This window comes from Eschrichtius robustus, chromosome 14 (assembly GCF_028021215.1).
Source record: "Eschrichtius robustus isolate mEscRob2 chromosome 14, mEscRob2.pri, whole genome shotgun sequence".
NCBI lineage: Eukaryota > Metazoa > Chordata > Mammalia > Artiodactyla > Eschrichtiidae > Eschrichtius > Eschrichtius robustus.
The window spans coordinates 38,505,931-38,529,504 of record NC_090837.1 but is presented as its reverse complement, the minus strand read 5'-3'; the positions used below and the strand labels follow the sequence as shown (position 1 = coordinate 38,529,504).

The following is a 23,574-nucleotide window of genomic DNA, read 5'->3' as shown; positions in this document are numbered from 1 at the left end:
TGTATCTGTTCTAGGGGGATAATATATTTTAAAACTACAAGTGGTATGTATAAAGGTATAGGTGGGTTCCCCCACTCCCCAGTATCTTTTAATTTTGGATGAGGAACCAAAAGCCAATAATATTCATTTTTATAAGACTTTGCACATTCATTATTTTATTTAATCTTTACAACAATCCCATGGGCTGGCTGATGCAGATATTATTCTTTATAAATTAAATTAAACCTTAGAAAAGATAAATGAATTGCCCGACATACAGCGTATCATCAGTAACTGGCAGGCTTTCAAAGATCCTTCGTCTGTAGTATAGTGGAAAGAGCATCAAAGTTGTAGATAACATGCCACAAAGAGATGTGTCTCCACAGCACTTAGGAGAGTGCTTTGTACACAGACTGCACAAAGTGAAAAACATTTAAATTGAAAAGTATGGGCATTGGTAAAGAATGGAGTGGGGAAGATGAGGTATGTAGTAGTAGGGAAAAGATCTTGCTAAGTGTTTATTGACTAGGTTGGAGGGGGAAAGTAAGTAAGTTCTGTAGTATTTTACTTCAGAAGCAGTGGTCTAGAACTTGACTGGGTAAGGGATGGGAGTCAGTTCTTTGATTGACTGTGCAATGTATTTATTGCAAGGTTCAAATAGCTTTCTGCTAAAACATATCTTTGTCAGATTTGACACGTCTGGAAAGTGAGTATTGGTAGGCAATCTAAGCCATGAAGCATGGTGATCTGAAGTAGAATAAAATGATGCATGATGATGAATGACACCATCATGCACATTAATTTAACAGTAGGCAGTAGTAACATTTTACTGAATTGGTATGAAATAAGATATGGGATGACTTTGGGAAAATGTTAAAAAAATTAATATCTGTGTATTTGGTGCAGGGATTACTGTCCTATAACAGAACTGAACATTTATCAGGGGCTGGCGATGGGCTAGGGGATTGACTGCAAAGAGGTACAAGGGAACGTTTAGGGTGATGGAAGTGTTCTGTATCTTGACTGTGGTAGTGGTGGTGGTTATACAGCTGTTTGTCAAAATTCATTGAACTATAAACCTAAAAAGGATGAATTATACTTTATGTAAATTATACCTCAATAAACCTGAATTTTTAAAAAAGAAAAATTACTTACTTGGTGAAAGGATTAGTAGTCCTATGACAGAACTAAACATTTTTTTGCTACTGTCAGTAATATGGCCTTTGAATAAGAGGGATGTTTCTGTGTGTGGCTTCACTTATGTATGTATGTGTCACTTGGGAAGGACCTGTGCTGTCTGAAATTTGAAATGTGATGATTGAAAAACAACTGGTAATATTTGTGGCCAGTGATAAAATTAGAGCTTTTATGTGAAAATTAGAATTTTGGAAAACTTGTATTTGCCATCCTGAGCTTGACAGCTTTCCAGTGCCTAAAGCCTTTTCTCATGTAGTTGGTGGTGACATTAATAAATGAGATTTTTGAATATTGTGTGATGAAATGTATCAACATTTGGAAGAGCTCATAATTTTTTGGAAGAGCCAATATTTTCTCAATGACCAATATTTTCTAAATGACCAATTATAAAATCATCGATGAGTAAAAGATCTACTCGAAGTACAAGATAGACCATTAAATTTTTTTAAAAATTTATTTACTTTATTTATTTTTGGCTGTGTTAGGTCTTCATTGCTGCATGTGGGCTTTCTCTAGTTGCGGCGAGCGGGGGCCACTCTTCATTGTGGTGCGCGGGCTTCTCATTGCGGTGGCTTCGCTTGTTGTGGAGCACGGGCTCTAGGCGTGCGGGCTTCAGTAGTTGTGGCATGTGGGCTGAGTAGTTGTGGCTCTTGGGCTCTAGGGCGCAGGCTCAGTAGTTGTGGCGCACGGGCTTAGTTGCTCCATGGCATATGGGATCTTCCTGGGCCAGGGATCAAACCCGTGTCCCCTGCATTGGCAAGAGGCCTCTTAACCACTGCGCCACCAGGGAAGTCCACCATTTAATTTAAATATTACAAAGTGAGCGCAAAAAGTTCATTGATACAGTTTCAGATTCCATATTGCAAATGACTTTTTTTTTTTTTTTTTTAATGTGTCTGTGCCGTGTGACTTGTGGGATCTTAGTTCCCTGACCAGAGATTGAACCCGGCCCTGGCAGTGAAAGTGCAGAGTCCTAACCACTGGACCGCCAGGGATTCCCTAATGGATTTGTTTTTAAAAATCCATTCTGATGAGCTGTCTTTTAGTCAGTGTGTTAAGAGTATTCCCATTTAATGTAGTATTAACGTGTTTGGGTTTGTCTCCCATTTTATTATTTATTTTGTACTTCTTTGTTTTTTGTTCCTGTTTCTCTTTCTTGCCTTCTTTTGGGTTATTTATACATTTTTTAGTATCCATTTTAGTTTATCTATTGTGTGTGGGGTTTTTTAATAAATTTATTTTTCATTTATTTATTTTTGGCTGCGTTGGGTCTTCGTTGCTGCGCACGGGCTTTCTCTAATTGTGGCATGCGGGGGCCACTCTTCATTGCTGTGCATAGGCTTCTCATTGTGGTGGCTTCTCTTGTTATGGAGCACGGGCTCTAGGCACGCAGGCTTCAGTAGTTGTGGCTCGAGGGCTCTAGAGCACAGGCTCAGTAGTTGTGGCGCACGAGCCCAACTGCCCCGTGGCATGTGGGATCTTCCTGGAGCAGGGCTCAAACCCATATCCCCTGCATTGGCAGGCAGATTCTTAACCACTGCGCCACCAGGGAAGTCCCTGTGTTTTTGATTATATTTTTTATGCAGTTTTTTTAATGGCTGCTGTTCTAGGGATTTCGGTATACATGCCTGATTTTTCACAGTATGCTACCACTTTTTAAGAAATGTAGAAACCTTACCACCATAAATGCCCCTTCACCCTACACTTTATGTTGTAGTTGTCTTATGTATTTCAGCTATACACATTGAAAACCCCATTAGAAAATGTTATAATTTTTGTCTTCATTGGTCAAATGTATTTTAAATAACTCAATAGGAGAAGAATAGGTAAATTTATCATTTTGGTTGCTCTTCTTTCTTACCTCATGTTCCAGGTTTCCTTCCACTCTCATTTTCCTTCTGTCTGAAGAACTTCCTTTTTGAGGTGGTTTTTTTTTTTTTTTTAAGTAGTCCTTTTACAGCAGGTCAGCTGGCTATGAATTTTCATAGTTTTCCTTCCTCTCAGGCTGTTTTTATTTCATTTTCATTCCTAAAGGATATTTTCAGTGGCTATAGAATTTTGGATTGATAGTTCTTTCCTTTTGATACTTTAAAAATGGTGTTCCACTTCTTTCAGAGGTTTCACATAGTTTCTGGCGAGAAATCTTCAGTTATCCAATTCATTCTCCCCCTGTAAGTAATGTCATTTTTTTCTGGTTGTCCTCAAGGTATTTTCTTTGTTTTTAGTTTTAAGCAGTTTGATTACGATGTGTCTGGAAGTAGGTTCCTTTGGGTTTATCCTATTGGGGTTCACTGAGCTTGAATCAGTAGCAAATATGGGAAGCAAATATGGGAAATTTTCAACCTTTGTTTCTTCAAATATTTTTACTGCACTAAACTCTTTCTCCTGTCCTTTTGGGACTCTTAATAGCACAAATGTTCCCCTTTCTGTTGTTTTCCCACAGGTCCCTGGGGCTCTGTTCATTTAAAAACATTTTTTTTTCCTTTGTTGATTAGATCATTTTTACTGATGTATCTTCAGGTACAGGCATACCTCATTTTATTGTGCTTTGCTTTATTGCACTTCACAGATACTGCATTTTTTACAGGTTTGTGACAACGCTGTGTTCATCAAGTCTGGTGGTGCCATTTTTCCAACAACATTTGCTCACGTTGTGTCTTTATGTTGCATTTTGGTAATTCTTGCAATATTTCAACCTTTTTCATTACTATATTTATTATGGGGATCTGTGATTAGTAATCTTTGATGTTAGTACCATGACTACTGAAGGCTCAAATGATGGTTAGCGTTTTTTAGCAATAGGGTATTTTAAAATTAAGGTGTGTGCATTGTTTTTTAGATATAATGTTATTGCATGGTTAATAAACTGCAGTATAGCATAAACATAAATTTTATATGCACTGGGAAACCAAAAAATTCGTGTGACTGGCTTTATTGCAATATTTGCTTTATTATGGTAGTCTGGAATCAAACCCACACCATCTCCAAGGTATGCCTGCATACTGAGTCTTTTCTCTTGTCATCTCTATGCTGCTATTGAGCTTATCGAGGGTGTGTTTTTCATTTTGGTCATTGTATTTTTCCCTTCTGAATTTTCCATTTAGTTCTTTTTTTATTGCTTACACTGTCTAACCATTAATTCCAAGTGTTTGCCCTTATTTTGGGGAGCATTTTAATAATAGCTGTTTTAAAAGTCTTTGTTAGATAATTCCAACCTATGTGTCATTTTGCTATTGGCATCTGTCATTTGTCTTTAACTTTTTGTTTTGAAATAATTACAGATTTACAGGAAGTTACAAATATAGTGCAGAGAGGTCTAGTGCACCCTTCACCCAGTTTCCCTCGATGGTTACATTATGCATAACCTTGGGACAGTATCAAAACCAGCAAATTGCAATTGGTTTGATGTGTGTGTATAGTTCTGTGCCATTTTTTCACATGCGTAGATTGCTGTAGCCACTGCTACAATCAAGATACAGAACTATTCCATCACCACAAAGATTTCCCTGTGTTACTTCTATATAGTCATATCCCCCCACCCCTCATATCCCTAACCCCTGGAAACCACTAATCTGTTCTCCATCTCTATAATTTTATCATTTGAAGAATGTTATTAGAAAAAAAATCACACAGTATACGACCGTTTGAGATTGTTTTTTTCACTCCTCATAAAGCCCCTGAGATCCATCCCCATTGTTGCGGGAATCAGTAGTTCATTCCTTTTTATAGCAGGGTATCATTCCATAGTGTGGATATACCACAGTCTGTTTAGCCATTTACCTACTGAAGATAATTTTTGTTGTTTCCATTTTTTGGCTATTAGAGATAAAGCTGCTATGAGCATTTGTGTGCAGGTTTTTGCAAGTACACTGTTTTCATTTCTCTGGGATAAATGCCCATGAGTGCAAATGTTAGGTCATATGATACTGGCTGTAAAACTATTTTCCAGAGTGGCTCTACCATTTTATATACCACCCTGCAATGTATGAGAGATACAGTTTCTCTGCATTCTTATCAGCATTGGTATTGTAACTATTTTTCATATTAGTTGTAATGAGTATATAGTGATATTTCATAATGACTTTAATTTACATTTATTTAATGGCTAATGATATTTAGTATCTTTTCATGCACCTATTTGCCAGTCAGTACATCCTCTTTGGTGAAATGTCTGTCCATATCTTTCGCCCGTTTTCTAATCAGATTTTGTTTTGTTTTTAACATCTTTATTGGAGTATAATTGCTTTACAATGGTGAGTTAGTTTCTGCTTTATAACAAAGTGAATCAGCTATACATATACATATATCCCCATATCTCCTCCCTCTTGCGTTTCCCTCCCACCCTCCCTATTCCACCCCTCTAGGTGGTCACAAAGCACCGAGCTTATCTCCCTGTGCTATGCGGCTGCTTCCCACTAGCTATCTGTTTTACATTTGGTAGTGTATATACGTCCATGCCACTCTCTCACTTTGTCCCAGCTTACCCTTCCCTCTCCCCGTGTCCTGAAGTCCATTCTCTACGTCTGCGTCTTTATTCCTGTCCTGCCCCTAGGTTCATCAGAACCATTTTTTTTTTTTTTTTTAGATTCCATGTATATGTGTTACCATACGGTATTTGTTTTTCTCTTTCTAATTTACTTCACTCTGTATGACAGACTCTAGGTCCATCCACCTCACTACAAATAACTCAGTTTCGTTTCCTTTTATGGCTGAGTAATATTCCATTGTATATATGTGCCCCATCTTCTTTTTCCGTTCATCTGTTGATGGACACTTACGTTGCTTCCGTGTCCTGGCTATTGTAAATAGAGCTGCAGTGAACATTGTGGTACATGACTCGTTTTGAATTATGGTTTTCTCAGTGTATATGCCCAGTAGTGGGATTGCTGGGTCGCATGGTAGTTCTATTTTTAGTTTTTTAAGGAACCTCCATACTGTTCTCCATAGTGGCTGTATCAATTTACATTCCCACCAGCAGTGCAAGAGGGTTCCCTTTTCTCCACACCCTCTCCAGCATTTATTGTTTGTAGATTTTTTGATGATGGCCATTCTGACTGGTGTAAGGTGATACTTTATTGTAGTTTTGATTTGCATTTCTCTAATGATTTGTTATGAGTGATGCTGAGCATCCTTTCATGTGTTTGTTGGCAATTTGTATATCTTCTTTGTAGAAATGTCTATTTAGGTCTTCTGCCCATTTTTGGATTGGGTTGTTTGTCTTTTTGATATCGAGCTGCATGAGCTGCTTGTAGATTTTGGAGATTAGTCCTTTTTCAGTTGCTCAGATTGTTTTTTATTGTTGAGTTTTGAGAGTTATTCAATTATTCTAATATATATGGTTTGCAAAAGATTTTCCCCAGTATTTGGCTTGTCTTTTCATCCTTTTACCTGGATCTTTTGCAGAGCAAAAGTTATTTTTGACAAAGTCCAATTTATTAACATTTTTTTAGATTTTTAAAATACTTTTTGTGTCACGTTTCAGAAGCTTTCACTAAGTTGTAGTTCTCAAACATTTTACCCTGTTTTCCTAAACACTTTAACATTTAAATGAGTGATCCAATTTGAGTTAATTTTTGTGTGAGGTGTGAAGTTTAGATTGAGGTTCATTTTTAAAATGGATATCCAATTCTCCAAAACCGTTTATTGATAAGACTACCTTCCTCCATTGAATTGCTTTTGTACCTTGTCAAAAATCATTTGGCTATACTTGTGTGGGTCTGTTTCTTGGTTTTCTATTCTGTTCCATTGATCTATACAGTTGGCCTGCTGTATCCACAAGTTCCACACCCACAGATTCAACCAACCGCAGACTGAAAACATTAGGGGAAAAAAAATCCAGAAAGTTTCAAAAAGCAAAACTTGTATTTGCCTGTAGTCAGCAGTTATTTACATAACATTTACATTGTATTAGGTATTATAAGTAATCTAGAGATGATTTAAAGTATATGGAAGGATGTGTGGATGATATATACAAAAGCTGCGCCTTTTTTTTTTTTTTTTGCTGCACCGTGCAGCTTGCAGGATCTTAGTTTCCTGACTGGATCGAACCCGGCTCCAGCAGTGAAAGCACCAAGTCTTAACCACTGGACTACCAGGGAATTCCACTGTGCCATTTTATTTAACGAACTTGAGCATCTTTGGATTTAGGTATTTGCAGGGGTCCTAGAACCAATCCCCCAGAGATGCCAAGGGAGTACTGTGTGTGTGTCCTTCCATGAGTAGCGCACACTGTCTTGATTACTGTAGCTGTGTAAGTCTTAAACTTGGGTACACTTATTCCTGCACATTATTCTTTCTCAAAATTGTTTTAGCTTTTCTAGTTCCTTAGCTTTTCCATATAAATTTTAGAACAATCTTGCCTATATCTACAACATGTACAAAAACTCTTGCTGGGATTTGATAGGAATTGCGTTAAACCTATACGTCAGTATTGGCAGAATTGATGTCTTTACTATGTTGAGTCTTCCAATCCATGAACGCCATACGTCTCTCCATTTATTTAGATCTCTTTAAAATTTCTTTCATCAGTATTTTGTAGTTTTCAGCATAAATTCTATACTTGCTTTGTTAGATTTATTCCTAAATATTCCTTTTTTATCTGAGTAAATGTAAATGGCATTGCGTTTTTAATTTTGGTTTCTTCATGTTCATTGCTAATATACAGAAATACAGTTGTTTTTGAATGTTGATCTTATGTCTTATGACCTTGTGGAACTCACTTATTAGTTCTAGGTGTTTTTTGTTTATTTTTGTGCTGTAGCTTCCTTGTTATTTTCCTCATAGACAATCATACCATCTGTAAATATGGACAATTTTATTTCTTCTTTTCTGATATGTATGCCTTTTATTTCCCTTACTTTATTGAGCTGGCTGTGAGTTCCCATGCTATGTTAAATTAAGAGTGTGAGAAAGGACATCCTTGTCTTGTTCTTGATTTTTGATATGAGGGCTATCATAGATTTTTGCCATTAAGCATGATGTTAGTTTCAGGTTTTTTTGTAGATGTTCTTTATAAGTTGAGGAAGTTCACCTCTATTCCTAGTTTTCTGAGAATTTTTCTCATGAATAGGAGTTGGATTTTGTCAAATACTTTTTATGCATCTGTTAATATCATGTGATTTTTCTTCTTTAGCTTGTTCATATAGTAAATTATATATGAAGAGAACTTTTAAGATATACTCTCTTAGCAGCTTTCAAATATTCAACACAGTATTGCTAACTGTAGTCACTGTGCTGTACATTACATCCCCAGGACTTATTCATCTTATACTGGAAGTCCAAGCCCTTATTTTACAACTAAGACCTCTTTCCATTCTAGTCCAGTATCCCTACGTAGAGCAGCTAATGACTATTGTCATTGCCTCTGTGTGTGTGTGTGTGTGTGTGTATGTGTGTGTGTGTGTGTGTGTGTGTGTGTGTGTGTGAGTGAGCGTTGGAATGTGAACGGGGGCCAGCCATCACTGTGGTAGAAGATGGAAGCCTCTTCAGGCTTGACTCATTCTTGGCTCAGGGGTCTTCACGTAATGAGGTTACTATCACACAAGCTGGAGAGGCTTCAAAGGAAAGAATTCCTTTCCAATCATATGTCTGAGAGCTTTGGTAGGCATGCGCCTCTACAATCTTTCTTTGACTCACAGAGCTTTTGAAAAAGTCCCTTTAGACCAAAGCACCTGCATCACGGTGGGCTGGTACACAGGTAGATGCCACTGATTTTATCCTGGGCAACTTAACGATGTAATCTTATGTTCCAGAATTAGAATTTAACAATGAAGGTTCATCATATTCTTCCAACCAAATTGGGGAAACATGCTTCTTTACCTATAATGCTTTTGTGTGTATTTCTTTGTATAGCTTTTTTATTTGGTTACTCTAGGTATTCAGTTAGACATACATATCTTACCACATTTGATTGGTGTTGACATTTTATTAGTTCTGGTGAAGGGTAGAAATCTTATCTTCTTTATGTTCCTTTACCCTCCTAGTATATAATATATTCATCTTTAATGTCTTTTTATATGAGAAACAATGAGAAACAGTCAGGTCATATTAAAATTTTTTGCTTCAACTTTCAAGAGAATGAAAGTGTGTTGTATTTTCCTGTATTTTTACTTTTTCATTCATTCTTCCTGTTATCCCAAGATTCTTTCTTTTATCATTTCCTATTTGAAGAATTTCCTTTAATATTGTATGTCAGCTACATTGTTTTAGGATAGGTCTGCTGGTCACAAATCACTTAGTTTTTTGTCATCTGAGATTATCTTGTTTGCTTTTTTTTTGGATATAGAATTCTACTTTGACAGGTTTTTGTTGTTGTTGGTTTGGATTTCTTTAGATATGTCCTGTTAGGTTCTTCAATCTAGAGGTTTATGTCTTTTGCCAAATGTAGGGAATTTTTAGCCTTCATTTATTTCAGTCCTTTTTAGTCCCATTATCTTTCTTTCCTCCTTCTGGGCCTCCAGTGATATGAAATCTTTTGTTATGATTACCCAGGTCTCTGAGTCTCTGTTCATTCTTTTTTTCCCACCATGATCAAGGTCTAGTTTTATGAAAATTTGTATAGGAACTTTAAAAAGATTACAGCGAGCTGTTTATTTTTCTTTTAAACAATATTATTTTATTTTTTAATTCAACAGCAAAATACAATCATTCTAAAAAACTATACCACATTGTAACTATATGTACTGATTAGGGTGATGTGAAGCACACATGGCAAGTGACTCATTTTGCTGCCTTTGAAAGGAAACATTGCTTTGCATCCCTTTCCTCTTTATTAAGTAGTCAAGATCACACACTGGTGTTTATTAAAATAACCAATAGATTTGGCTCTTTGACGAGTGCCAACCTAATGGTAACAAGGACTCTGAAAAATGAAGATTCCCCAAGCCATTTCTACGACTCAATAAAAGGCTTCAGACTGGGAGGGGAAAGAGCATTTCATTTTTTATTAGTCAAGTATAGTTGGCTGGAAATCAGCTTGTTTTTCTCACTTTCATTTACAAATTTGATGAGCTGTTTTTTTTGAAAAATGTTTTTATATTACTGCTAACTAAACATATGACATGTTTTATTTTTCCCCAAAGAAACGAATCAGACACTTGAAGGAAAAATTTGAAAAATAAACTCTCTCCCCCAAAACAAAATCGAACCACCTGAACTCTTTCAGTTATTCATGCCAACACAAAGTCTAGCTTGTGTTCACCCATACCTATAAACTGTTAAAGTGATAAGGAGGCAGATCCTCTTTGAAATTATCCATGAATATATTTCTGTGACTTCTTAGGATATATCAGTTTCTTACAATACAGCAGACCTATGTGGTAGTTATTGTTGTTATCCTTATTTTACAGATGAGAACATGAGGCTGTGAAGGGTTAGATAATTTGCTTAAGATCACGGTGACTATTAAGTGTTCTAGGTTGGAATATGACTCCGTGCCTTTTTGACAGGATACTGTTTATATAGAAGTATTTTTCTTTTTTATAAGGTTGATGTCTCAACTTTGTATCTTAATTCTGTCCTCCCTTATATTTTTTTTGGAACCTCACTTAATCATTTTTATTCTATAAAAATATGTCTCTTCTACCTAAAAGTATTTCATCAAATTTAGGTTTTAAATCATGCAAGCTTCTAATCTTTCTCATTTCTTTTGGCCATTATTTCATTTGTTCCTTTTCCATTAACTTTTCTACCCATTATAAGCTGGTTTATGCCCCTTCCACTCTGAGAAGCATTCTATTTAAGGTTGATACTGACCTTTAAAAAAAGAATTTCCCAAAGAGTCTCACTCCAGCTTCTCTGGGCCTAGATGGTCTATTGTATGTCTCTACCATAATCTCTTGCCTCAGGAGTCTGTGGGGTTTATAGTTGTCTCGTAGCTTTTATGAGCTGTGCCCCCACCACTTTGTCTACCTGTATTCTTAGTTACACAAAACAGAAAGGTCCTTGCCTTGGTCCTTCAGGCATCCCCCGGATGGGTTAAAACAGACATACATAATAGTTTACAAATACGGTCTTACTCTGCTCCCTCAGGTTCAAGGTGGGGGAAGTGGGAACCAATCTGTTACCTACTCAAGACCAAGACCTCCCCCACTCCGGGAGAGAGTGGGGTAACAGTGATTAAACATGTCACAAAACTTTCCTACCATTTGAATATGGCTTTTACTTGATTGGATCTTTGCTTGGTTGCTCTTAACCTTTGTTTTCCTGAGCTCTTACAAAGTTGGTTCAGAGAGCTTCTGGGGTTTTTTTCACATTTCTTTAGGGGAATGAGAGTTTGGAGTTTCCTAGTCCGCCATTTTGCTGATGTCCAATAGTGACTTTTTTAAAAAGTTGTGGCAAAATATATATAACGTGAAACTTATTTTAATTACTTCTGAGTGTACAGTTAAGTGGCATTATATTGTTGTGCAACTATCATCAGTGACATTTTAATCACAAATTATTTGCCTCCTTTTGCATTTTTCATTCTAGTGGACCTCACGGTGGCATTTTGCTTTGCTCTTAAGTTCCTTCTAGAGTTAGTTCACCACCACTACCACAGTCAAGATACAGAACACTTCCATCACCCTAAACGTTCCCTTGTACCTCTCAATTCTCTTCTTTAAAGATCAGCTCAAACAAATGGAACCTAATTAAACTTAAAAGCTTTTGCACAGCAAAGGAAAACATAAAAAAAACGGAAAGACAACCTACGGATTGGAAGAAAATAGATTAATTTCCAAAATATGCAAACAGCTCATACAGCTTAATATCAAGAAAACAAGCAATCCAATCAAAAAGTGGGCAGAAGGGACTACTTTGTAACACTGAGGATCCTGTATTATTTATTATTATTATATTATATTATTTATTATTATTATTTACTTTTTCTACCTACTAACCAGTGAACTTGCAGAGACAGGAAGTATTTTACTATTACTATTATTATCTTCATTATTATTACTATTACTATTTCTGTTTTCCTACAGAGGAGGAGGCTGACTTATAAATAAATAATTACGATATAACAAGTACGGTAATTCCTAAATAGGAAGCACATAGGTGTTTTATTTTTTAACGTTTTCTTAGAGTGTTGGGGAAGGCAGCACAAACATTTGAGGCAGTCTAAACATAAGAAATATAAACATAAGAAATATTCACATCCCAGCTGGAGAAAAGAGCAGGTGCAAAGACAGTGGGATAGAGTGAGCGTGGGCCGTTTGGGAGGTGACTGGTAGCACACTGTGGCTCAAGCCTAGATATATGTATGTACAGAAAATGAGGCTGGAAAGGTATAGTTTGAGATTGATTGGGAAGAGCCACTGTATGTCTTACTAAGTATTTGGAATACTTAATTTTTTGTACTATAATTGTCCTAGGGAATATTGGCATGTATGCAGTAATGTCACATTGGTTAAACAGATTTTAATCGTATTTCATATCAGAAGTTGTTAAAATTCCCTGAGGAAATTCTGTTTCCACTTTCATATCAGTGATTTAATTTTGAGAAACTTCTTATCTCTTTACCTAACAAAGAGATTAACATGGACCCAAAATATTTTCTTCAAATGGTACATCCTCTGTCATCAAACATTTGACAGCAGTCAAAAAAAAAAAAAAAAAGTCAGCCTATTTTAGAAGCAGTTTGGTTTTCAGAAGCCCTGTTTTTTTTTTTTTTCCCCCTAATGTTTATTTATTTATTTGGCTGCATCGGGTCTTAGTTGTGGCATGCGGTGGGGAGGGGTCTTTTCGTTGCAGTGCGTGGGCTTCTCTAGTTATGTTGCACGGGCTTAGTTACCCCACGGCGTGTGGGATCTTAGTTCCCTGACCAGGGATCGAACATGTATCCCCTGCATTGGAAGGCGGATTTTTAACTGCTGGACCACCAGGGAAGTCCCAGAAGCCCTGGTTTTACTGCCATAGTTTTAATGGATTTTTTTTTTTTTTTTTGCAGTTTCTCAAAAAATATTTCTTATTTAGAAAAGTAACAATTTTGATTTTGAAATTTTACAAATTCAAAAAACAAATTGATGCTTTTTATACATAATATATTTTCCTTTCCTAGTGCCATTATATTCTCATACCTTATAACAAATGTATTATTACTAATGGATCTAATCCTAAATGATATTTTACACAGGAATCTTACTTTTGTAATTTAAAACTATCCAGAGACTAAAGTTTGCAGCAGTGTTCAGTTGAATAATTTTCTTCTGTTTCTCCTTTGCTTAAACTCTGTTGTGAGATAACACAACTGGTGCTTTTCCCCCTCCTAATACCAGCACTTCTTAAGAAATGTGAAATGTCCATTCTTTAGAGATTCTTGTAAAATGTTATACTTGTCGTTAATTATGCCTGCCTTTGTGTGTTTATGTGAAAATACTTCTCTAGTGTGACTAGCTTCTTTCAAAATACACTGCTATAACTGGCCCACTATCATTTTTCAAATATAAGTAGCAAAGAATTTAATTATTGTAACTCTTTGACATTGATTGACTCCTCTCCTACATGTTTTCTCCTCTGTAATTCTTATACTGATGATTAAGCTATGTGATGGACATGTGAAAGTAGAGGGTAGCTTTCCTTCCTGCATAAATCTTAAAATTGAGTGAAGGAGCAGTGGGACTACATGCTTTGGCTCCCATTCCTTGTGAATTGTTTTTGCACTCGGAAGAATGTTAATTTCTATTAAGGTCCTGAATTCTCATACTAGAATATGGACTTTAGGAAGTGGGAAGTCTTATTCTCCATTATTTTAGAGAACTTCAGAGTGTTGAATAGAAGTCAGGATTCCTTGGCCCACTTTGTGGTTGGATATGGACATTTCTTACCTTGTGTAGCTTTCTCTACTTCATTAAAAGTGGAAGCCTGCATCCCTCTCCCCAACCCCAGTGTTCTGACTTCCCTTAGCCTCTGTTGGTATATGCCTTAGATTATGCTAGAAGAATACCTTCTTCCCCATTTTATTTCTCTGATAAAAGACATATAATTTTTGCTTATGAGTGATACTGAAAAGCCATATACCATCTCCTACGTCTGTAAAATTAAAGTGTATGGTGATAGGTCCAGGCACCTAGTGACCATACACAATTAGCGGAGGCAGCTAGTTTTCCATTAACAAATGCATGATTGAATTCTTGGTCAAGCAAAAGTCAGATGCCTTATGTAAAAAACAAAAAAATTTTAGTTATATGTGGGATTACTACATTGGGAACAGTTTAACATTGTGACCTGAGATTTACTCTTAAGGTTTTATGACCACATGATTAAAATACCTGTTTTCTGTTTGTGTCATTTCTATCAGTAGTGAGACAAACTTGTAGAACTTTCAAATGTCAGCTAGAGAAATAAAGGAAAGAGTGGGATGTGGGACTGTTTAATGGTCAAACACTTCATACACTTCACTCATTTAACTCTCACAAATCCTTTCTGAATTGTAGTTAGTTATCCCCATTTTACAAAAGAGAAAACTGAGACTCGGGAAGGTTATGTGACTTGTCCTTCCAACAGTAATATGTAAATATACTATGTTTATTTTTTTTTCTTTAAAATGCTTTATTTTTTCATGGTTGAGTTCTTTTGACCCATCTGGAATTCACTTAATTATTAATATGAATCAAAAATCATTCTTCTCCCATAGTGCTGTGCAGTTATACAAACAACATTTACCAAAGAGTGACACTTTTTGTCAGCCCCGTCTTGCCCCTGGTCTCACTATTTGAATGGATGATCCTCTCAGTGCAGTAAGTCCTATAGCTCCTACATCGATTCACTGGCATTTAATGAACTCTTACTGTGTATTTCAGGATGCTTTTAGTCACAAGAAATAGAAGATCCAATGTAAACTGAATTAAGCCATAAGGAAAAAGTATTATCTCGAGAAAGCATGGGAAGAATAGGTTCCAGAGTAGATTAATTCAGTGGTTCAACAAACATCATCAGAGACCCAGGTTCCTTCCATCTTTTGTCTCTGTTGTCCTCATTGTGTTTGGCTTTTTCTCCTGCCAACCTCCCTTGAGGCCCCAAGGTGGCTACTGTTGTTTAAGGTGTCACATACAGATATAACAGTTTCTCATGAAAGGAGAGACTATGTCTGATGTGTATCTCTTTCAAGAGAGAAGAAACTTTCCCCAGAAACCTTTCTGTAGGTTTTTCCCTCATGTTACATGTGTCAGATTATTACCATGTTCCTGTACTTAAGCTGAACACTGGCAAGAGTAATAGGCCTCCATGTTTAGCTTAGATTAGACTAATCAGAAGTGACCTCCTGGAGTTGGGGAAGGTTTCTCCCTTCTTGGATGCTCGTAGTCTCATGGAGGAGGGTGGGTAGCCCGAACGAAATCAAAGTTGAATGAGGAAAGTAGAAGGGGGAAATAATTGTTGGGGTAGGAGAGCCAACAGTGCCTGCCATGCTGTGAGTAAAACGTGTTGCTCAGTTCTGGGGCTTAGCTTACTCACAGCATCTGAAATTAGCTGTGAAGATTAAAGCTAAAAATAACTCTAATACAAGGAGAACTGTTAGATTTAATAGGTAGTTTAGGGAAGGTCATGCAAAAGAGGTAATAGTGGTGTATTAGGGAAAATGTAGTATTTTCAGCCAGAACACTAGGTTTGAGTCCTAACCAGTGTACTTTCTAGTTTTAATTAGAAGAATGACTTGTGATTTTCTATTAATTTTTGAACAGTACATCTTGGATTTAAATATACATGTTTATTCTCAATTCTTAACTTCATTTTAAAGAGATTCAGGATTTTTAAATCATGTTTTTATCATGGTCATGTTATTTCTGTAGCTGCTAGACTAAGAGTTCATATTTTGATTATAACACAGCTTACTAACTAGCTGTGTGGCATTGGACAAGTCAGTTAATATTTCTGATTGTTATTTGCCTTAGCTGTGAAATGAGGTGGTTAAACACGTTATTTTTTGAGGTTCTTTTCTGTCTAACATTTAGTAATTTAAAAACTTATTTGGAATAAAATTGGAGGCAGTTGTTTTCAGTATATTTACTGAAGAGAGCGTGTTGTAAGTAAAATTTAATACACATTTCCCTCACTTTTTAATGTTTTATTTGATACTAGAAAACAATATAAGCTGTTACAAATTTAGGTGTCCTGAACCTTTTAAAACTGGGAAATGTCTTTGGAAGTAGATATGTACTAAGAGCTCTTAAAATAATAGTTATTATAAGATATAATAATATGTTGATTTTATTGCATTATGCCTACTTGCATTTCCCAGATGACTTTATCAAGATTCGGCCTAAAATTGTGTAGCTAAAATTATTTGTACTACTCTATAATCTGTATAATTTTTTGGAGTGACACGATGCAGTGAAACTTAGTATCTAATCTAAGAAAGTATTATTTCTTGAATAATAAATATAATGCCTTTGCTGTGGAGCATAAAAATCATTGGTTTAATGTACATTTTATGCACACTTGTTCAGGACATTTTGCTAGGTGCTGTGGGAGAAAATGAGATTTAACTGTGGTTTCTGCCTCAAAGAACTTAAAACCTAGTCAAATGGGTGTGTATATATATATTTAATTTACCTTTTCCTAGAAAATAGTGAGTTCATATATTTATTAATTGGTTTTCAGTTTAGAATAGACCAAGTAAAGGTTCTTGTCTCTTTATTGTAAAAATAATTAACAGAAATATTCAAATGGTTTATAAGACTCTAAGAAATGTATCTCAAGGATAGATGAACTTTCTCTAGTGGAGGAACTTTTTCTTCAGATCTGTACAAACCTCTGAATTCTGAAAAGCCAGTGATGGGGTGGATTGATCTCTTCAAGCAGTCAACAACATTGGTATTACTAGTTGTCTTCTCCATGGTCAGTTTCCAGCCTAAGCAATGATATATTTTAAAACCTATTAAGATTTGACTGGGCTTTTTGGTTTCCTAGGGAAATATTTTAAGTATTCTAAAATAGCTGAGTTACTCACACCTTTGGCTTAATACAAAGTATATATCCCCTGGCTTTGATTTCTCCTTCAACCTCTTATGAACATGACTGTACATGGTCTCCAGAAGGTGTGTTTTCCTTTGCTGCTTCTGTTTTTATTCTTGGGCTCTATTGTAGCAAACTAAATTTCCCCAGTTGAATAAAATGAAGATTACTTGGGATTATCTGAATGTTTCCTCTGCTCCTACCACATGACAAGGTATAATCTGAATAGATGCATTCCCATTTCAACACTGATTGGTACACCTTCACATAGCCCTGCACTTGCTTAGATAATATTTAAATATCCCTGTAAAAGTAAAAGCCCATATTTGTCCTTTACTAATAGTTGCTTTAGAAAGTGCTTCAAAGAAAGAAATAGAACTGTTATGAAAACCCAATATATTTATAAAAAACATACCATAAAAATGTATCCAAGTGCAGAATTTATTTTATACTAAACTTCACATTTTAGGAACTAATATTTGATACTACCTTATAAAATATTTGTAGTCAAAAATATAGGCCATTTGTTTTTTATGAGTGTCTGTGAAATAAATAAATGCAGTAGTTAAGGGAAAGTGAAAAGTAAAATTTCCTTCCCTTATATGGGGGAAAAGGGCATGAGTTGAGGTCACTTGTAGCCAATTTGCGGTGATTTTGCTGCTCCTCTGCCTGGGAGAGTTTGAAGGTGAAAACTCTGTATGCAATAAAAACAAATTTTCTCTTCTCCCAGTACTCATGTAACCTTGTAGAAGGTGTTAAATGAATGCGAGATGTATGAGAGTAAGGCAAATTAAATGTTAAAGCATATATTTTATTCTTTACTCATAAAAAAGGAAAGTGTTCATAGTGTGAACCAAAAAACTAACTTTGTTTGTTTGTTTATTTGTTTAGGATGGATTGGATGCTTTGGTATATGATTTGGATTTTCCTGCCTTAAGAAAAAACAAAAATATTGACAACTTTTTAAGCAGATGTAAGTAATTTTTTGTGGAGGTTAATGGCAGACTATATATAATGAAATATTGACTTAGATAATTCAAGCCACCCCCCCCCCTTTTTTTCTTTCTATCTACTCTGGTTATTTCATCAATAGTACCTACATCAAATGAGTAGGAAATGGGAAAGAAACTTTGTCAGTTTGGGAGCTTATCAGGAGAATCTAAAATATTTTGCAGACAAGGGAATAAAAAGTAAATGACTAAAATAAATATGTTAAAATAAGCATATACATACATGCACATTGAATTTCAATAATATTATATTTATCCTCTGTTTTTCTTTTATAAATGAATTAGCTATTATGTTTTAATACCTGCAGGTGAGAATCAATTACATATGAAAAGCCCTCCTACCACTGAGATATGAGAATTTTCTCCGTGAACGCCGGCTTATATTTAAGTTTTACAGATGTTCTTTTATAAAAACTCTTTTTTGGATTTTGATGTTAGATATTTATCATTTAAAATTTGATTAGAGAACTTATTAAGATAGTTTCAATCTTTTTATCTTAAATAATTGTTAATAAGATTTTGGTTTATAAAATCCTCCCCACTTCATTTTTTTTATCTGTTCCTAAACCATACATATCGATACATTTAGGTTGGGTTGATTTTAGTGTTATCTTTCAATTTTGGTTACATATGTTTTGTTAGAAAAGTTCTATTTTTCTAAATAGTCAAATCTTTTTAACTTTAGATTTAATTTCTTTTATCATTTCTACACTTTGAAATCTTGGCTCAGAATTTTACTTATCAATTTTTTTGGTTTCTGTTTTTCTCTCCTTTATAAAATTATTTTTTCAGCCTTAATTTTATTTTGGAATATAGTGCCAGATTCTGAATTGCAAACTTTTAAAAATTTTTTCTTAATTTCTCACATCTTATTGAAATTGCAGGAAAATTTTGTTGCTGTTTAATTTGCTTCACCTTCCTACTTAACAATACAGCAGAAGAACTAAAAAGATGGAGAAACTTGACCCCTTCTTATTTGATGGGAGGCAAAAGGATGAATGCTTGTTAGTACAAAGTGGGGGTGTGTAATTTTGTGAAGTAGGGTAGCAAGAATTGGAACACATGCTTTTAAAAATCTGTTACTGTTTTTGCTATGCAACATTGCTGCTTTCATAATACTAAGTTTGCCTTTACATTGTATTTTGTAAATAGAAACATCAGTAGCCACAGTAGAAATAAGTAAAATGAAATGAAAGTATAAAGCTAAAGAAAACTATTTTAAATGGATAAACCTGTGTAGTTTAGTCTAGTTTTCAGATTGAAGAAAAGTACAGAGAATAATATTAAAAGTTCTGGCAAATCATATCTAGCATTAGGTAAAAATTTTGACCAAGTAGGGTTTATACCAGGATTGCAAAGTTAGTTTAAGGTTCAAAAGTCAATTAGTGTAATCTAGCATATTAACATATTAAAAAAGAAAATCCATAATATCATCTTAGTAGATGCAGAAAAAGCATTTGAAAAAAAATCAGTATCCATTCTTGGTTTACAAATGTCTCTCAGCAAACTAGGAACTGGAGGAAACTTTTCACACCCTGATAAAGAGAATCCACAAAAAACCTGTAGTTCAGATTGTATTTAATTGTGTATGACTAAATGCTTTTCCCCTAAGATTGGGAAAAGGCAACTATGTCTTCTCCCACTACTTCATTCAGTGTTGTCCTGGAAGTTTTAGACAGTGCATTAAGGTGTAAAATAAAGAAAAATCATATAGATTAAAAAGGAACAATTTAAAGTTATTCAGACACTGTATTTTTCTGTATAGAAAATCCTCAAGATTCTACAGAAAAAGCCTCAAGAACTTATCAGTGAGGTTGCAAGCTAGAAGATTAACATACAAAAAACAGTTTATTTCTATATATTAGCAGTAAGCAATTTTAAATTGACATTATAGCAAATATAGCACCACTTACAGTAGAAGCAAAAGCATGAAAAATTTAGGGATAAATTTGACAAAATGTGTGTAAGCCCTGTATACTGAAAACGATTTAATATACTGAGAGAAATGAAAGAAGACCTTTAAAAAAAAAACCAGATATTCAATGTTGATGGATTAGATAATTCAGTATTAAAATGTCAGGAATCCCCAAATTAATTTATCCATGGAGTCCATGTCTTCTCAGAACCTAAGCAGGCTTTTTTGTATGAAGTAACCATTCATTCTAAAATTCATAAGGCAGTGTGAAGGGTCTGGAATAGCCAAAACAATTTTGGAAAGTAAGAACCAAGTTGGAGGACTAACACTATTGGATTTTAAGATCAAGGCAGTATAATGAAATGAAAGAATAAACATACAGATAAGTGGAACAGAAATAGATCCATATATATGCAGTCAGTAGATTTTCAACAAAGTTGAGAACGTAATTCAGTACCCAAGCCTTACTTTGCAGTATATACAAAAATCAACTTAAAATGGATCATAGACCTAAATGTGAGAGCTAAAACTAGTAATAGTTCTAGAATAAGACATAGAAAATATTTGTGATTTTGGTTAGGCAAGAATTTCTTAGATGGGACGCAAATGGCACAAACCATTTTTTTTTTTTTAAAGATAGATTAGATTTTATCAAAATTCAAAACTTTTTCTCTTCAGGTGATACTGCTAAGAAAATGAACAGGTAAACCACTGACTGGGAGAATATGGTTGCAAAACAAGTGAAAGGGGAAAAAATAATCTTTTCAACGAACATTGCTCAGACAACTGGATAGCCATATGCAAAAGAATGAAGTTGGACTTCTGTTTCACACCACGTACAAAATTAATTCAGAATGTAAAATTGTAAAACGCTTAGAAAAAAACATAGGCGTAAATCTTCATGACCGTGGATTAGACCAGTGTTTCTTAGATATAAACCTAAAGTACAAGCAGGAAAAGAAAAATAAATAAATTGGGCATCATCAAAATTAAAAACTTTTGTGCTTCAAAGGATACTATCAAGACAGTGGAAAGAGGGACTTCCCTGGCGGCGCAGTGGTTAAGAATCTGCCTGCCAATGCGGGGGACATGGGTTTGCACCCTGGTCTGGGAAGATCCCACATGCCGCGGAGCACCTAAGCCCGTGCGCCACAACTACTGAGCCTGCGCTATAGAGCCTGTGAGCCACAACTGCTGAAGCTCGTGTGCCACAACTACTGAAGCCCGTGCTCCGTAATAAGAGAAGCCACTGCAATGAGAAGCCTGGGCACCGCAACCAAGAGTAGCCCCTGCTCGCCGCAACTAGAGAAAGCCCGCATGCAGCAGCGAACACCCAATGCAGCCAAAAATAAATAAATAAATAAATTTTAAAAAAGACAGTGAAAAGGCGACTCACAGAATGGGAGAAAATATTAACAAATCATATACAATAAGTCCCTTACATATGAACCTTCAAGTTGCAAACTTTGAAACGTGCGAACGTGTGTTCGCATGTCCAATCACGTAAGTTAGTTCACAGGTCTGGTGTACATTGTCACGTGCGTGCATCCTCTACAAGTGGTTGTGCTTTGTGTACTTTACAGTACTGTATAGAGTACAGTAGTACAGTATCTTTATTTCAAGCCCAGGATGTCCAGAAGCAAATGTAAAAGCAGTGGTGATGTAGCTGGTACTGTGTACTTTTCAAGGTACTGTACTGTAAGATTAAAAATGTTTTCTTTATTTTCTGTGTTTATTTGTTTTTTATGTATTATTTGTGTGAAAAGTATTAAAAACCTATTACAGTACAGTACTATATAGCCTATTGTGTTAGTTAGGTACCTAGGCTAACTTTGCTGGACTTACAAACAAATTGGATTTACGAACGCACTCTCGGAATGGAACTCATTCCTATGTAGGGGACTTACTGTACTTGATAAAGGATTGATATCTAAAGTCTTACAACTCAATAATAAAAAGACAACCCAATTTAAAAATGGGCAAAGGATCTGAATAGACATTTCTCAAAAAAAGACACACATGAAGAGCTGTTCAACATGGTTAGTCATCAGGAAGTTACAAATTATGGCCACAATGAAATATCAGTACACATTTATTAGAATAACTAAAATTTTAATAACTGATGATATCAAGTATATGTGAAAATGTGGAACAGCTGAACTCTGACACATTGCTGGTTGGTTTGTAAAACAGTGAGCTGCTTTGGAAAACAGTTTGGCATTTTTCTTATAAAGTTATACATGCATTTATCACATGACCCAGGGATCCCACTCCTGGGTATTTATGTAAGAGAAATGAAAGTATGTATCTGCACAAAGACCTATGTGAGAATGTTTAAGGAGCCTGTATTTACAATTGCTGTAAACTGGAAGCAGCCCAGATGCACATCAGCTGTTAAATGGGTAAATAAATTGTGGTACACCACATAATGGAATACTCAGCAGTAAAAAGGAGTAAATTACTGATAGGTGCAACAACATTGATAAATCTCAAAAGCACTGTGGTAAGTGAAAAAAGCCAGGCAACCCGCCCCCCCCAAAAAAAAAGGCCAGGCAAAAAAGGGTACATACTGTATGGTTCCCATTTACATGACATTATAACATTCTCTTTCAACTCCTGAAGTTGTATTTATGTAATATTTCACACAGAATAATAGATTTTCATAGGCTAGTATCCTGCATGTTGCTGAAATTCATTTATATGGATTTTTATAGCTTTCATTAGTGGGTACATCAAAATTATTTTTCTGAAGGTAAATGTTTTGCTTTGCATTGCTTTTTGCTGACAGGTATCAAATGTAGTGATCTAAGAATAACACCTGGAATATGGAATAAAATCTTTTTCTTTAGTAATTCAGCTCAAGTCTCACTAAAGTATAGCAGCTTTAAGGTATAGCAGCCTGAAATATTTTAAACTTAAGGCCTAATTATATTACAAACTGTATTTTCATCTTTTTGTGTTGAAGCATGTATGGACACTGAAAGGGAAAAGAGAATCTGTGACCCTTTGACTGAATAACTAGTTAAATATAAAGATTTGCTTTTCTGGACTCTGGTCTATGATACCTAAATAGTAAGGACTACAAAGAAAATGTTTATCAGCCTCACATAACTGATAAAGATTTTAAGATGAACTTTTAAAGTAAGGGTTAGAAAGGTATCCAGATAAAATCAAACTGTCTTGGTGGGAAGAAACATGTTGTGGGGCAGGTACACATTGGAAGGAGGAGGAGGGGGATGTGGAAACGGTGATTTTTGACTGTATACGTTTGTAAACCATTGTGAATTTCACTGCGATTTGGGGGTACAAGATTCATAATTAACGTTAGTACGAAAGCATACTTATTAAACAGATACTACCAGTCTAAAAGAAGGTAATGGAGATCATTGTATGTATGAAAAAAATCCATGAACCTGAAAGGAAAAATGTGGTAGAGAGCATTTGTTTGGATTAAAAAAATAAACCCAGCAAGGGAAGTTTATAGCTATACAGGCTTATCTCAGGAAACAAGAAATATTTCAAATAAACAACCTAACC

General features: G+C 35.3%; 1 protein-coding gene across 2 annotated transcripts in view; it reads left to right on the top strand.

Moving 5' to 3' along the window:
* ROCK1 (Rho associated coiled-coil containing protein kinase 1) overlaps positions 1 to 23,574 on the top strand; it is a 151,210-nt gene that overhangs the window by 22,804 nt on the left and 104,832 nt on the right. For both annotated transcript variants that reach the window (XM_068562556.1, XM_068562555.1), the window contains exon 2: positions 18,004 to 18,085. In XM_068562556.1, coding sequence (XP_068418657.1) covers positions 18,004 to 18,085 — 82 coding nt within the window. The remainder of the gene's footprint in view (positions 1 to 18,003; positions 18,086 to 23,574) is intronic.